At 43.0% G+C, this 16,782-nt stretch overlaps 1 protein-coding gene across 1 annotated transcript in view; it reads right to left on the minus strand.

Moving 5' to 3' along the window:
• SCAMP1 (secretory carrier membrane protein 1) overlaps positions 1 to 12,940 on the minus strand; it is a 124,169-nt gene extending 111,229 nt beyond the window's left edge. The window contains exon 1 of the mRNA XM_032156993.2: positions 12,730 to 12,940. Within this exon, the coding sequence (XP_032012884.1) occupies positions 12,730 to 12,786 (57 nt within the window). The 5' untranslated portion in view covers positions 12,787 to 12,940. The remainder of the gene's footprint in view (positions 1 to 12,729) is intronic.
• Positions 12,941 to 16,782: the final 3,842 nt, after the last annotated feature.

Genomic DNA, 16,782 nt, shown 5'->3' on the forward strand with positions numbered 1-16,782 from the left:
GCCACTTTGGAAAAGGGTCTGGAAGTTCCTCCATGATTAAACAGAGTTACCATATGACTAGGCAATTCCACTTGTAGGTATATATCCCCAAAAGAATTTAAAACAGGTGATCAAACAAAACACTTGTACAGGAATGTTTATAGACACATTATCTGCAATAGCCAAAAAACAGAAACAACTTAGGTGTCCAGCAACAGGATAAAGTAACATTACTAATTCTGAAAAGCACCTAAAGCCAAATGCCAAGGAGAAGGGGATTACGGGATTGCTCTCTGGGTATAGATCTGTAAGGCTTCTGCACAGAAAGGAGAACAGGGGTTTCAACACCAGTCTACACATATGAAGTCAAAAGCTGCAGGACATTACAGACTGCCTCAGTAGGAACAGTAGGAGACTTGTTACAAGGTTAAATCTAACCAAACTCCATGTCACCTGTTATATCCTACACCTATTGAAAGTTGGGAAATTCTCCCTTGTGATTTAAAAACATCTTACAATATTTGCAAGTGTATTACTCCACTATACCACCAAAAACTGTAGGTCTAAATACAGGCTTAACTCTATCATAGTTTTGGCAAGAAAATGTTACTTTACACTTACTGTTTAGCAATTCTGGTTCAAACAGACAGACTCACTCAGGTCACCCCAAATGCTGGGAGCAGGAGAATATTTTAAAGATATATACAGAAAGAAGGACACCAGGTTTCACAGAGATTGAAATTCTTCATGACATGGCACATCCCTTCTAGTTAAAAAACAGCTCTAATGAGGGACATGAATTCTTGAAAATGGCCTTCAAAAGCCTAGTGAGATAACTGCTATTCCACTGCTTTGGAGAAGTACCTTTGTTAAGATCAGTCAGCTGAGGCCAGGGTGGCAAAAGTCACACCCTAGAGGACATGATCACAAATGTGTAAGCTACCATGAGGGCTGTTCCCTCAGCAGAAGCTGAGGCTCAGGGCATAGCTGGTCTCTGAACATAAAGCATCCTCTCTGGCTGAAATGATCATACTCAATTCCAATATAGTCGATATATTAGAACAGAGAAAATGCAGGCATACCTAGTTTCACTGTACTTCACAGATATTGCCTTTTTTAAAAAAATAAATTGAAGGTTTGTGGCAACCCGGCATCAAGTAAGTCTCGCAACACCATTTTCCCAACAGCATGTGCTCACTTCATATCTCTAGTGTCACACTATGGTAATACTCGCAATATTGCAAACTTTTTCATTATCATTATGTCACTATGGTGATCTGTGATGAGTGATACTTGATGTTACTACTGTAATTGTCTTGGGGCGCCACAAACCATGCTCATAACACTGCAAACTTACTTGATAAATGTTGTATGTCCTGGCTGGGCGTGATGGCTCACACTTGTAATCCCAGCACTTTGGGAGCCAAGGCAGGCAGATCACCTGAGGTCAGGGGTTGGAGATCAGCCTTGCCAACATGGTGAAACCCCGTCTCTACTAAAAATACAAAAATTAACCAGGTGTGGTGGCACAGGCCTGTAGTCCCAGCTACTTGGGAGGCTAAGGCAGGAAAATCACTTGAACCTGCAAGGTGGAGGTTTCAGTGAGCCGAGATCACACCACTGCACTCCAGCCTTGGAGACCGAGAGAGACTCTGTCTCAAAAAAAAAAAAAAAAAAAAATTGTGTGTCCTGACTATTCCACCAACCAGCTGTTCCCATCTCTGTCCCTCTCCTTGGGTCTCCCTATTCCCTGAGACATAACAATGTCCAAATTAGGCCAGTTAACAATCCTACAATGGCCTTTAAGTGTTCAAGTGAAGGGAAGAGTCATGCATCTCTCATTTTAAAATCAAAATGTAGAAATGATTAAGTTCAATAAGGAAGACAAGTTGAAAGCCAAGATAGGCCAAAGCTAGGCTTCTTTGGGCCAAAGAGTTGTGAATGCAAAAGAAAAGTTCTTGAAGGAAATTAAAAGCGCTACTCCAGTGAACACACAAATGGTAAGAAAACAAAACAGCCTTCTTGTAGTCTGGATAGAAGATTAACCACAACAGGCCGGGCGCGGTGGCTCACGCTTGTAATCCCAGCACTTTGGAAGGCCAAGGCAGGCGGATCACAAGGTCAGGAGATCGAGACCACGGTGAAACCCCATCTCTACTAAAAATATTAAAAAAAAAATTAGCCGGGCGTGGTGGCGGGCGCCTGTAGTCCCAGCTACTCGGAGAGGCTGAGGCAGAAGAATGGCGTGAACCCAGGAGGCGGAGCTTGCAGTGAGCCGAGATTGCGCCACTGCACTCCAGCCTGGGCGACAGAGGGAGACTCCATCTCAAAAAAAAAAAAAAAAAGATTAACCACAACATTCCCCTAAACCAAAGCCTAATCCAGACCAAGGCCCTAACTCTCTTCAACTCTATGAAAGCTCAGAGAGGTGAGGAAGCTGCAGAAGAAGAGGTGGAAGCCAGCAAAGGTTGGTTATGAGGTTTAAGGAAAGAAGCTGTCTCCATAACATAAAAGTGCAAGGTGCAGTGGCACGATGTCGGCTCACTGCAACCTCCACCTCGCTGGTTCAAGCAATTCTCCTGCACAGTCTCCCGAGTAGCTGGGACTACAAGCACATGCCACGACACCCAGCTAATTTTTGTATTTTTAGTAGAGACAGGGTTTCACCACATTAGCCAGGCTGGTCTCAAACTCCTGACCTCAGGTGAACCACCTGCGTCGACCTCCCAAAGTGCTCGGATTACAGGCATGAGCCACCATGCCCAGCCTAAACAACTGATTTTCAAAAGGAGGTGAAACAGTCTTATATTGGAAGAAGATGTCATCTAGGACTTTCTGAGCTAGAGGGAGGACGTCAACGCCTGGCTTCAAAGCTTCCAAGGACAGGCTGACTCCCTTGTTAGGGGAAAATGCAACCAGTGACTTTAAGTTGAAGCCAATGTTCATGTACCACTCCAAAAATCCTAGGATCCTTAAGAATTATGTTACATCTACTTTGCCTGTGCTCTAGAAATGGAACTACAAAGCTTGGAAGACAGCACATCCTTTTGCAGCATGGTATACTGAATATTTTAAGCCCACTGTTGAGATCTACTGCTCAGAAAAAAAGATGCCTTGCAAAATATCACTGCTCAATGACAAGGTACCTGGCTACCCAAGAGTACTGATGGAAATGTACAAGGAGATTAATATTGTTTTCAGGCATGCTAACACAACATCCATTCTGTAGCCCACAGATCAAGGAGTCATTTCAATTTTCAAGTATTAGTATTTAAGAAATAAATTTCCTAAGGCTATGGCTACCATAGATAGTGATTCCTCTGATGGATCTGGAAAAAGTCAATCAAAAATCTTCTGGAAAGGATGTACTATTCTAGATGTGATTAAGAACATTTATGATTCATAGGAGGAGGTCAAAATGTCAACATTAACAGGAGTTTGAAAGAAGTTGATGCAAACTCTCAGGGATGACTTAGAAGGGTTCAAGATTTCAGTGGTGGAAGTAACTGCAGATATGGTAGAAACACTGAAAGAACTAGAAGTGGAGTCTGAAGATGTGACTAAATTGCTGCAATCTCATGATTAAAATGAAACTGATAAGGAGTTGCTTCTTATGGATGAGCAAAGAAAGTGTTTTCTTGAGATGAAATCTACTCCTGGTGAAGATGCTTGTGAATATTGTTGAAATGACAGCAAACAATTGAGAACAGCACATAAAATTAGTTGATAAAGCAGTGGCAGGGTTTGGGAGGACTGACTTCAACTTTGAAAGAAGTTCTGCTGTGGGTAAAATGCTATCAAACAGCACAGCATGCTCCAGATAAACCTTCCATGAAAGGCAGAGCCCACTAAGGTGGCAAACTCCATCACTGTCTTATTTTAAGAAACTGCCACAGCTACCCTAACCTTCAGCAACCACCACCCTGATCAGTCAGCAACCATCAACAATGAGGAAAGACCCTCTACCAACAAAAAGATTATTAAGTCGCTGAAAGTTCTGATGGTCGTTAGCATTTTTTAGCATTAAAGTATTGTTAAATTAAGGTATGTACACTTTTTAGACATGTTATTGCACACTTAATACACTACAGTATACTATAAACATAACTTTTACATGCACTGGGAAACAAAAAAATTCACGACTTGCTTTATTGCAATATTCACTTTATTAAGCTGATCTGGAACCAAACCTGCAATATCTCTGAGGTATGTCTGTATGCATTCACGATGTGGTCCATACAGGTACAAAAAATATAACAAGAGTTGGCCAGGCGCGGTGGCTCACGCCTGTAATCCCAGCACTTTGGGAGGCCGAGGCGACCATACTTGTAAGTGAGACAAAAGATGAACTGGAGGGAGTTGCAGTGACCGAGTCCCATAGTCCAGCCTTGGCCACAAATATATATATATACACACACACACACACACACACACACACACACACATATACATAACAAGAGTTTCAAAGCAGAAAAAAACTTTAGACAAAAATCGCTATTTTAGCATCTCTACAGGTTATCCAACTTCTGCTTGAATTTCTGCAAGTGCTGGAGAATGCCCTACCAAAAGAGCATTGTCAGGCCATGCTAGCAGATTTTTAAAAATCTGTTTGGACAAAATTTACGTTTACCTTTAAGTAAACTTTGCCAGTTAACCTTAGATTCTTTTTCTAAAGCAACAAATAACAAGTTTATTCACTTAACTAAGAACCCTTTAAGTATCTGATGGGAGCTCTCCTATTTCCCTTTAGCCCTCTGTAGACTAAATCCACTGAGTAATTGAAACTTAAATTGTTCTTCCTAGAACTTGATTCAGTCCCATGACCATTCTGACTGTCCTCTTTGGGCATATCCTAGTATTTTCAAACCACTCTTTAAATATGCCATGCAATTGAGAACAATACCCAGCTATTACACCAGAACAGAATACTATAGGATTATTAATTTTAAGGAACTGATCACTAATTTCACTAAGCCAATATATATTTTTCAGCAACTATATCATATATCACACTGGTGGTTCATATTAAGGAAACAACCAATAAATTATTTGGATCTGCATTTATCACTATTAAATATTAATTGTATTCCAAAAAAACTTTTGGTAATATCAGCACAAGAACAGTTTACTTTCAAAATTTTCATAATCACCATCATCTCACATGACTGTAGTTAAGGCTACAGGGCCAAAATAAAACTGTGTTCAAATCTTAGTTTTGTCATGCAGCACAGCAGCCTCCTATAGCAGCAGCCTTCCACTGGCCATATGAGATGCTCAACCTAGACAAAAAGTTTTCTGAACATCTTAAGAATACTGACCATGGCAACGGACACTTCACCCTAACTGAAGATTGTCTCAAAAAGAATGACGAATGTGGTTTTCAAGGCATGGTTCGAACTTTGGTAAGATTAAAAAGAAACTGTTAAGAGAGTTGTGCCAGCCTGGACTAAAGAAACAGTTCAAAATGAATAGAAACTTCTAGGCTCCCAATTTTCAATGGGCAAGAAGCAGGCCAAAAATGCTACTCAGCTGCAACAGGGCTCATTCTTATAGAAAAAAATAAAGGACCTCTCAGAGGGTGGAGCCAAAAGCAGAAGAAAATAACAGGTAAAGGAACCAATACCAGGTAGCAGAACTGGACCCTAATAAAGAAACATTCATTGTCCCCAATGTAGGGGACCCTAACAACACATGCCTGGCTAGATTTCAGAATTGCTATGGATCAGCAGCTGCTACACACCTCCCACTCTTTCCCTATTTGAATGGGAGTGTCTAGTGAAGTTATCCTATGACTACCTCACCATTTTATACTAGGTGTATCTTCAGTTCATAGGTCTATCCCCAGTCAAGAAGTGGAGCCTATTGCTTGCCACTCCTTTTAAAATCTAGGCTGAACTTGTGCCTTGTTTTGACCAACAGAACATAGCAGAAGTGGCATATGACTCATGAAGCCTTGTAGATTCAGCTCTTGACCTCTGGGAGCACTGCTGCTACTATGCACAAAGCCCACTTATTACTAGTAGAGAGGCTACATGAAAGACAGCCAATTGCTGTGCCCACTGACATCTCCAGGTAACCAGCAGGCACTTGAGTAAGGACATCTGAAACCATAAACCAGGTAACTGAAGCCACTTTAGTGACTCCAGAAAAGAACATTAAAAAAAAAGAAAAAACCTGCCCAGCTAAGCCTAGCTCAAATAACAATCGTGAGCAAATAACTGTTATTTTAAGCCATTATATTTTGGTTTTGTTACATAGCAACAGATAAGTGAGACGGTAGTAAATAAGATAATGGTGCATCTTACAAAGGATGGCATCTTAAGTTGACGAAATATAACAGCAGCTCAATATGTGCTTTTTAAAAATATTAACATGAGGAAAAATGAGCAGGAATTCATGCAGTTGACATGAACGTAAAATAACATAGGCCCCCAAACTACAACCACTATGTTCCAGATTAATGTTAAAAGATAGTTTTCAAAGTGTGACAATCACAAAGGAAATCCTCAGAATACTTTCCTAGTGCTATCCAATCTCCAAACTCAAAATTTTATATCTGTTTTTTGGGCTTTTTGAGTTTGTTTGTTTTTGAGACACGGTCTCTGTCACCCTCCCGCCTCAGCCTCCCAAGTAGCTTAGATTACAGGTGTGCACCACCACACCCAGCTAACTTTTAAATTTTAGTAGAGCTGGGAGTCTCACTATGTTGCCCAGGCTGGTCTCAAACTCTTGGGTTCAAGCAATCCTCCTGCCTTGGCTTCCCAAAGCGCTGGGATTACAAACATGAGCCATCATGCCCAGCCTCAAAATTTTAAACAGATAAGGGAGGAGTGAAATCAACTTGTAAGTATCATTGTCAATGTAAATGAAATAAGATGGATAACATTCTTGATGTTACAAAATGAAAACTAAGGTCTGAATGTTTGTTTCCTTAAAAATCACATGCTGAAACCTATCACCAACATGATGGTATTAGAAGGTGAAGCCTTTGGGAGGTGATTAGGTCAGCAGGGCTCTGCTCTCAAGAATGGGATTAATATCCCTACTTAAAAAAGGACCCAGAGGCCAAGTGTGGTGGCACACACCTGTAATCCCAGCACTTTGGAAGGCTGAGGCAGGTGGATCACTTAGACCAAGAGTTCAAGGCCAGCCTGGCCAACATAGTGAAACCCTGCCTCTACTAAAATACAAAAAATCAGCCTGGTCTGGTGGTTCATGCCTGTAGTCCCAGCTACTCCAGAGGCTGAAGCAGGGGAATCGCTTGAACGCAGGAGATGGAGGTTGCAGTGAGCCGAGATGGCACCGTTGCATTCCAGCCTGGGCGACAGAGCAAGACTCTATCTCAAACAAAAAAGAAAAGAAAAGGGCCCCAAAGAGCTGCCATCCCCTTCTGTCATGTGAGGACACAAAGAAGATGCCATCAATGAGGAAGAGGCCTTCACCATACACTGAATCTGCTGGGACCTTGATCCTGGACTTCCTAGCCTCCAGAGTTCTGGGCAATACATTTCTGTTGTTTATAAATTACCCACTGTGAGGTACTATATTTTGTTATAGCAGCCCAAACAGACTAAGACAAATGAATAACACACTTGAATTTTGGGTCATCTTTTCAATTTTCAACTTCAACTCTTACAATGCCACTAGATTACTGTAACTTAAAAGATAACATAAGTGAGAATGCTGAATTTTACGCCATTTCTAAAAAAAAAATTCAATAGACTAAAATTAATTTTTGAGGCCAAAACAAAATGGACACTACGCTCAATTTTAACATGGAGATATTTTATTAGGGAGGAACTATGTGTTGTGAAAAAGCACCAGAATTCAGACAACCTTGGTCTAGTCTAGCAGGCTGATGTAGGCAAAGCACTTAATTATTTTTAGCTTTGATTCCTTGACTATGATCAGTCAAACAGCTACTACCAGCACTCCAGAAGATCCAAAAGTAACACAAATTTCACTAAATTCATAGCTAAGCATGCAGAAATCATTAAACAGAACCTTTTTTTTTTTTTTTGAGATGAGTCTCGCACTGTCGCCCAGGCTAGAGTGCAGTGGCGCCATCTCAGCTCACTGCAACCTCCGCCTCCCAGGTTCAAGCAATTCTCCTGCCTCAGCCTCCCAAGTAGCTGGGATTACAGGTGCCCGCCACCACACCCAGCTAATTTTTTGTATTTTTGGTAGAGACGGGGTTTCACCATGTTGGCCAGGCTGGTCTCGAACTCCTGACCTCGTGATTCGCCCACCTCGGCCTCCCAAAGTGCTGGGATTACAGGCGTGAGCCACTGCGCCCGGCCATTAAACAGAATTTCTTAAATTACTATTAATACTAAATATCAGTACCTAATTAAAACCACTATACATTAAGCTCTTACTATATGCTAAATGTATGTTCATCTAATCCTATTTACAATCCTATAGAGAATGTACTATTACCCTATTTTACAAAATAGTAAACTGAGTCTTTTTTTTATACTTCTAGGGTACATGTGCACAACGTGCAGGTTTGTTACATATGTATACATGTGCCATGTTGGTGTGCTGCACCCATTAACTAGTCATTTACATTAGGTATATCTCCTATCCTTCTCCCCTCCCCCAACCCCACGACAGACCCGTGTGTGATGTTCCCCACCCTGTGTCCAAGTGTTCTCATTGTTCAACTCCCACCTATGAGTGAGAACATGCGATGAGTAAACTGAGTCTTAAAGAGGTTAAGTAACTTTCCAAGGTCTCACAACCAGTTAGTGACAAAGCCAGGATCAAGCCCAGATCTTTTCAAATTCTTGAGCCAAAATTTTTTAATCCTATCCTCTGCTGTCTCCCCTCAACTCTAACCTCCAAATACAAAACAAGAATTTTGGTATCAAAATGCAACCAGGGAGCGCATACAGTGTCACCAGCAACGGACTAGAAATCAGGAGACCTAAGTTCTAATGCCAATTCTATACTACCTACACATGGGCATAAGACAATCAGCAAGTGTGCCTCTGTGGGCTTTGTTTTTTAATCTATGAGATCTGACTGAATATATTTTAAGAATTTGCCCCCCCAGCTGTGAAATTCTAATTCTCTTCATATTTTAAAAATTAATTTAAATGTTATTTCCATAACCAACTATCTTATTCAATCAACTATCATGTTAATATGCAAAAGCATAAAGCATGAAGATTTTCTGACCACTTACTAATTTCTCCCTCCTATGAACAAACTGCACTTGTTCTGGCACTTAACCATACACTCTTATGCTGACTTGTAAGAGCCTATATTGCTGACCTCTGCTGGTTATTAAACTCTCCCCTCTTATTCATTTTCCAAGCATATTTGTCTCACTGTTAGACTAACAGCCATAAGGACAGAGACACTTCTTCAGTATTTGTTGAAAGAATAAACTCAACAGAAAACAAAGGACATACAGTAATTCTTCAATAATTACATGTTGACTATATAGAAAATATTTTTTCCTCTCTAGATTTAAAACCCCATTTTAACAGCTCAAGAGTGGATCCTCAGAAACTTCTATATAATTAATCATCTATTTTCTTTTGGATCACTACAGATTTCCAGTTATTCCAAGTTTCTTGATGCGCAATGAAAGCCACTCAAATTTCATAAAACCATTCACTAAGCCTAGCACAACCACTAGAATATAAAGCAGGGGCTCAACAAAAAAAAAATGAACTGAATCCAGCAAATAACCTTACAAGAACCAATAAAATCAAGTAAACCACTATGGTTATATTATATAAGGAGAATAGACTCAAACTACTTTCATGATATGGCTCAAACGAAGATGCTTGCTAAAGTATTCCTAACATAAAAGTGAAGGAAAAGCAATGTTAAAAAACGAAAAAGGCAATGGAAACCAAATAGGATTTAATGAAAATTAGCATAGTTACCAAATGCGAAATATCATATACTTGAAAATAAGAGCTTTATCTTCAAATACTGCAAATAAAAACAGATTTGAAAAATGGATCGGGCGCAGTGGTTCACGCCTGTAATCCCAGCACTTTGGAAGGCCAAGGCGGGCAGATCAAGAGGTTAGGAGATCGAGACCATCCTGGCTAACACGGTGAAACACCGTCTCTACTAAAAATACAAAAAATTAGCCAGTGGTGGCGGGCGCCTGTAGTCCCAGCTACTAGGGAGGCTGAGGCAGGAGAATGGCGTGAACCCAGAAGGTGGCACTTGCAGTGAGCAGAGATCACGCCACTGCACTCCAACCTAGGTGACAAAGCAAGACTCCGTCTCAAAAAAAAAAAAAAAAAAGAAAGAAAACGATCTGCCGGACGCAGTGGCTCACGCCCGTAATCCCAACACTTTGGGAGGCCGAGGCGGGCGGATCACGAGGTCAGGAGTTCAAGACCAGCCTGGCCAACACAATGAAACCCCATCTCTACTAAAAATACAAAAAATTAGCCGGGCGTGGTGGCGGGCACCTGTAATCCCAGCTACTAGGGAGGCTGAGGCAGGAGAATCGCTTGAACCCGGGAGGCAGAGGTTGCGGTGAGTCGAGATCACGCCATTGCACTCCAGCCGGGGCAACAGTGCAAGACTCCGTCTCAAAAAAAGAAAAAGAAAAAAAAGAAAAATGATCATAAAGTAACTCAAATGAGTCTAGAAACATTTCAGATTTAAGTAGAGTGTCAGAAATGTTATTTCAAAAATCACTTTTACACAAATATAAGCAAAAGTAAAAAGACAAAATATAGATATAAAACTATACTTTGAGGAGGGGCAGGTGAACATAAATGGAAAAATAAAGGGTCAGATACACTGACAGTGCTATAACAGTCACCAAAAGCAGAGAAAGGTCATAAGCAGAAATATGTGTGCAACCAAGTCTCCTTTAGAGCTAAATGATCTGTCCCTGAAGCATTTTACAAACTTGAATAATCATTGTCCTGAGTACATCCATTTATAAAAGAACAAAAAAGATTTATAATGTTATGCCACAATGAATATTTAAAACAACTCCTGGGTTTAGAATTACTACAGCAATTTTATGAATGTCAGAAGAGGAAAAGTGTCATGGCAATATTAGATGTCACAAAAGGACAGTCTGGGCTAAGAGGAAGACAATGTTTTGCCCTAACAAGAGAGCCACTTAATATGAAATGAACCATGAAATGGAATGACCAAGTAGAAAATACACGGCCAAATCGTCAGATGCTGAATAAACAGCGTCAGTGAATTATCTGAAATAGGAAAGGCTAAAAGGTTCTTGATGTTTTATCTTCAAAATATTTTAAAACAACACCCATTTAACAATTTATGAACGGTCTCTTTGGAAAGTCTACCATTTAAGAATAACCTGATTTTCCACAACATGGAAGCAAATCCAAAACTAACTGAAACAAAACTGCCAGGAAAAAAAAAAAGTCTTAAAATGCAACCATGTCACTGAAAGGCACAGGCCAGTTGTACTGAATTTTCTTAAGTGACATCAAGGACAATGAAACAGTGACTGAGTCTAATTCTACACTGCTACAAAGTGAGTCGAGTTGTCAATAATAATCAGGATCATTTCATTAAAATAATCCTCCTTGGAATTATCAGGCATTTAATAATGAGCAGAAATATTTTTCCTCTTCCAGGATTCTTAATGAAAGATAAAACCAGGAGTAAAAAGATGTAAACTCAACAAGCCAGAAGTGACACTTGTGTGACCACAAATTAGAGTTCCTGTTTTATTCTGTGTGACTGCAAATTAAAGTTACTACTGCACACGGCCGGGGGGATTGAGAAACAACTTCAACCAACAGTTGGAAACAAATTACACGTGCTAACAGTTACACTCATTAGGAAATCCAGAATACTTTCAAAGAGATAGTTATTTAGATGTTGCATTCATTTAAACGCACACGATGAATATCTCAGCCGCCTTCCTTTGCAGGATTCTGTGCCAAGCCCTTCCGAAGCCGGGGTTGATAAGGTCGACTCCAAGAAGAAAAGCAGCTCAAGTGGGAAATGGTATCCTCATATAGCCCAGAGAACCGGTGACGCACTAGGAGCTTGGAAAATATCCCATCGTTTACCTTGCTAGAAGCAGTTGGGTAGGGAAGAGGTCGTCCACGTGTACTATTGTTTTCCAGATATGTTTATTTATTTTTAACTTTCGCTTTGGTATCAATACCCTCAACCTCAGCCTAACAGGAAGAGGGGGGATGGCAGCGCCACTGGTGGTATTTGGGTGCAACACAAGTTTAAAAAATAAAAACACAACCTTTTTTTTTTTAATTGCAGCATACTCGGTACCCTCACCTCTCTCCTCCTCCACACCTCTGCCATCACCCCACGCAGCTCTCCGCCGCCACCACCTCGGGTCCCCATGACAACCCCACCCCAGGGCGGGCCCCCCTCCGCCGCCTCCCGGCCCTGCCAGCCACACTTGCCTGGCAAGAGGCGACTCTACCTGCCCTCTGCTTCCACTCCTGAGAGGCGGACCAGGACCCCTCCGGGCGCGCGGGCCCAGTCCCGGCTGCAGGCACAACCCTCACCAGTCGGGGTCGTGTGGAAGGGCGGCCGGGCACGAGCTGAGGAGGTTCCACCCCCAAGCCCCAAAACCCAAACGAGTGACGCGGGGGCCGGGACGCGACCCCAAATAGGGGACGGCGGCCCCGCGCCCCTCTCTGGGCGGCTAAGGGGAGCCGAGGGGCAGGCGCAGTAGGCGCGAAGGAACTCGTCCGTTTTCACAAACAACGACGCGTCGCGGCGGCAGGAGATGCTGGGGCCGAAGCTCACCTTGAAGGGATTGTTGAGATCCGGGTCGGCAAACGGGTTACTGTCGAAATCCGACATCTCTCTGGCTCTCGGCGTCACCCACCCAACCCAGGCGCAGAGAGAGAGACGAGGCGAGGTCGCCGCCCCCCTGCGCGCTCACGTCGTCGCCGCCGCCGAGCAGATCCGGGTGCAGCTCGCGGGCCACCCAGCCGGCCGCGCCACTGAGCATGCCCGGTGCGGCTGGCTCCTGGCCGCGGCGCCGCTCGCGTTCGCCGTCCCGTTCCTCCAGGCCCGGATCCCACGATCCGGGCTTTGGCTGCGACCGAGTAGGTAGTCGGGGCGAAGGAAACGAGAACTCAAAGCGGTGAAAAGCGTCCCACACGCCAGGAACCCGCGGTATCCTCGGAGAGTATGGAACGCTTCCCGTACGCTCTCAACCGGAGGCCGGCTGCGTCCAGCCAGGCTCGGTCTTCTGAACACCGATTTTAAATCAGCTCCCCGGGGCCCAGCATGACTTAGGGAAGTGGTGGCATTTTGTGGGAAGGACGCACACTTGCCAGGTTGGGGGAGGCAGCCTGAGTCGCGGGCCACGCACCCCGGGAGCAGTGCCGTTACACCGTGGGACGCGGGCACTGGAGAGGCCACTGCACCGCCCTCCTCAAATTACCTCCCCGGGGCGGGGGCGGGGGCGCGGCCGCTGCTACGGATTTACCCCACCTGAGAATCCCGGCCTCCCGTCTTCCGGTCTCTCTGACTCTAGGTTGCTGCCAAATCACGGAGAGCATCCTTGGCGCTGCCGGTCCCAACTTGATCCAAGGAGCCTTGAGAAGGAGATGAGATTCAGTACCAGGGGCCGGCCCTGGCTCCCATCCTCCGGAATTTGCAAAATGGCTACTTCAGAAATAATGGGGAGAGGGATGGCAGGAGGCCAGAGATCAAGGCCCTCGAGTATTAACTCGAGCATTTGGGTACAAAATGGACACTTTTGGATTTTCCCGTCTTTTCCAACACCAAGGATGAGATGATCAAAAGATGTGTTAAGAAATTAATTTGTACCGGCCGGGCGCGGTGGCTCACGCCTGTAATCCCAACACTTTGGGAGGCCAAGGCGGGTGAATCACAAGGTCAGGAGTTCAAGACCAGCCTGGCCAATATGGTGAAACCCCGTCTCTACTAAAAATACAGAAATTAGCTGGGAGTGGTGGCGGACGCCTGTAGTCCCAGCTACTCTGGAGGCTAAGGCAGGAGAATCGCTTGAACCCGGGAGGCGGAGGCTGTAGTGAGCCGAAACCACACCACTGCACTCCAGCCTGGGAGACAGAGCGAGATTCTGTATCAAAAAAAAAAAAAAAAAAAAATTCATTTGTACCATTTCTTGCCCCGCCCCCCCGAACTTATTGCAAGAACATCGCTTTCCTCACTTTTCTCTTCCCCTCTAACAGAAAAGCACTTAGATGAAGCTACAGGGAGCCAGAATTCTTTTGACTTGGTGGGTACCAGAGGATTGGAAGAATCTAGATTGAGTATTCCTTGGCCTTTGGGGAGCTTGCTCTATGCAAAGTCACCTAGGAAATGATACTTCCCCCACTGTGAAACACTAGCTAGAGATGATAGACAAAAAGCACATTTGTTGTAATCTCCCTTTGACGAGATTCAGGTTGGGATAGATTTCGAAGCAGCTGCTTCTAGGTAGTCAACGAAGATGTCAACTAGTAAATGACAACAGACAAGGATGATCACAGCAGAGTTGTAAGATTCTATCTATCAAAAAGAGCAAGCAGTCTATTGTACTCACCATGGCATCCTCAGCAGCTGCCCAGTGCCCGGTTTTAACTTAGTGCTCAGTGTATGTGTCAGGTTTGAATCCCAGTTCTGATACTACCTGTGCTACTCTCTTCACCTCTCTGAGTCTGTAAAGGATTATTTAAGAATTAAATGAAACAAGATACAGAAAAGTGTCCTGCATGTATCTTTAGTGCCTAACAAATATTGGTTGAACGTCGAAAGTGGCAAGGAGGCTCAATATGTTCTTAGACGCTTTGCCTACCTTCTCCTGAGCAAGCATGTCCTTGCGCAGCTCATCTGCTTCTCTCACCACTTTTGCCTTCACTCCCTCCACCTGTCCTCCAAATGACTGAAAATAATCAGCACTATTTATTATGCATCTACTACGTTCCAAGACAATGAGGATCAGCTGAGCCTGCATTGCAGGATGGAAATTTCCAACTGTGTTCTGTTTACAGCTAATGATATTTGCATCTAACGCAAAGGTTTACAGACTTTACTGTTATAGAATCATTTGGAATACCTGTTGAAGATGCAGACCCCCACCTCACCATACCTCCTATTCCTAAGATTCCGCTTGAAGGGATCTGAGGGAGGGGCTCTGGATTTGCATTTTTTATTTTTTACATCTCTATACATTATTTTACATAAATGTATAAATGAAGTCATGACATACATATTGAATTTTTCACTTAAAAAAAAATTTTATTCCGTGTATTCCCTCTTCTCTTCTCCTACATTAACAACCTAGTACATTTCTTTAAATATTCTTATAATAGTGTATATCTACACTTACATAAAATAACATGTAATTGTATAAAAACATAATACATATTCATGCAGATATACATACACTCTAATACTGAGCTTTGGCATTGTCTTGAAAAAGTGAGATCATGTGCATATTTTTGTGCAGCTGTTTTTCTCACTCAATACTTATGGCACAGTTTCTCAGCAAGATGTGCATTGGCAGAGAGACAATCTTAAGGTTTCTTCCCCTAGTATGCCACATAAATATTATCACTTTTTATGTGTAGCATGCCTATAGAGTGAAAAGGGAAGCATGGCCTAATGGAAACCATACATTTAATTAATTATTCTTAACAACTGCAAAAATCAGCATATGTAAAGGATCTCAGGTGATTTTTTTTTGTTTTTTTTTTTTGAGACTGAGTCTTACTCTGTCACCCAGGCTGGAGTGCAGTGGCACAATCGTGGCTCACTACAACCTCCACCTCCCTTGTTTAAGCAATTCTCCTGCCTCAGCCTCCCGAATAGCTGGGATTACAGGCATGCACCACCACACCGGGCTGATTTTTGTATGTTTAGTAGAGATAGGGTCTCACTATGTTAGCCAGGCTGGTCTCGAACTCCTGACCTCAAATGATCCAGGCCGCCTTTGCCTCCCAAAGTGCTGGGATTACAGGCATGAGCCACCATGCTTGGCCGACCTCAGATGACTTTGGTGGTGGCTGACCACACTTGGGAACACTGATATGAGGACATGCAGATATATGGTCCATGGGTGAGGGTCTTAATCTGTGTTGCTATAAAGGAATATGGGAGGCTGGATAATGTATGAAGAAAAGAGGTTTATTTGACTCATGGTTCTGCAGGCTGTCAGCTTCAGATGAGGGCCTTATGCTGCTTCCACTCATGGCAGAAGGCAAAGGGGAGCCTTCGTGCAGAGATCACATGGCTAGAGTGCAAGATGGGGCATCAAGGGAGAGAAAGGGAGAAGATGACACTCGGCTCTTTTCAACAACCTGTTCTCAAGGGTGAGAACTCACTCTCAGGAGAATAGCACCAAGCCATTTGTGAGGAATTCACCCATATGGCCCAAACACCTCCCACCAGGCCCCAACTCCAGCATTGGGACTCTTATTTCAACGTGACACTTTGCAGGTCCAAAGCCATACCCAAACCACAGCAGGGAGCTTATTAATTCATTAGCCTCCATGAAATTTAGAATTATAGAATGTGAGAGCTGAGAAGGAACCTCAGCCTCTCTCATGATTGAAGAAACTGGAGTTTGGACAGTTTAAGTAATTTGTCTCAGACACCAAGGAAGTGAATGGGGAAACAGGGAACAGAACTCAGGTCTCTTAACTAATGTTTTAGACATTACATGAATAGGTTATTAAATGAATAGAATTATTCTGTATGAATAATTTCATACAGAAGGAAGAAATGCTATGTGCAAGGTAGAGAGAAAGTATACAAGAAGCTTCATTTGGTGCGGGAGTTCATTTTACGGAAGCTACCTCCTAAATTTGGTAGAACAAAGAC

This window comes from Hylobates moloch, unplaced genomic scaffold (genome assembly GCF_009828535.3).
Source record: "Hylobates moloch isolate HMO894 unplaced genomic scaffold, HMol_V3 SCAFFOLD_6, whole genome shotgun sequence".
Lineage (NCBI taxonomy): Eukaryota > Metazoa > Chordata > Mammalia > Primates > Hylobatidae > Hylobates > Hylobates moloch.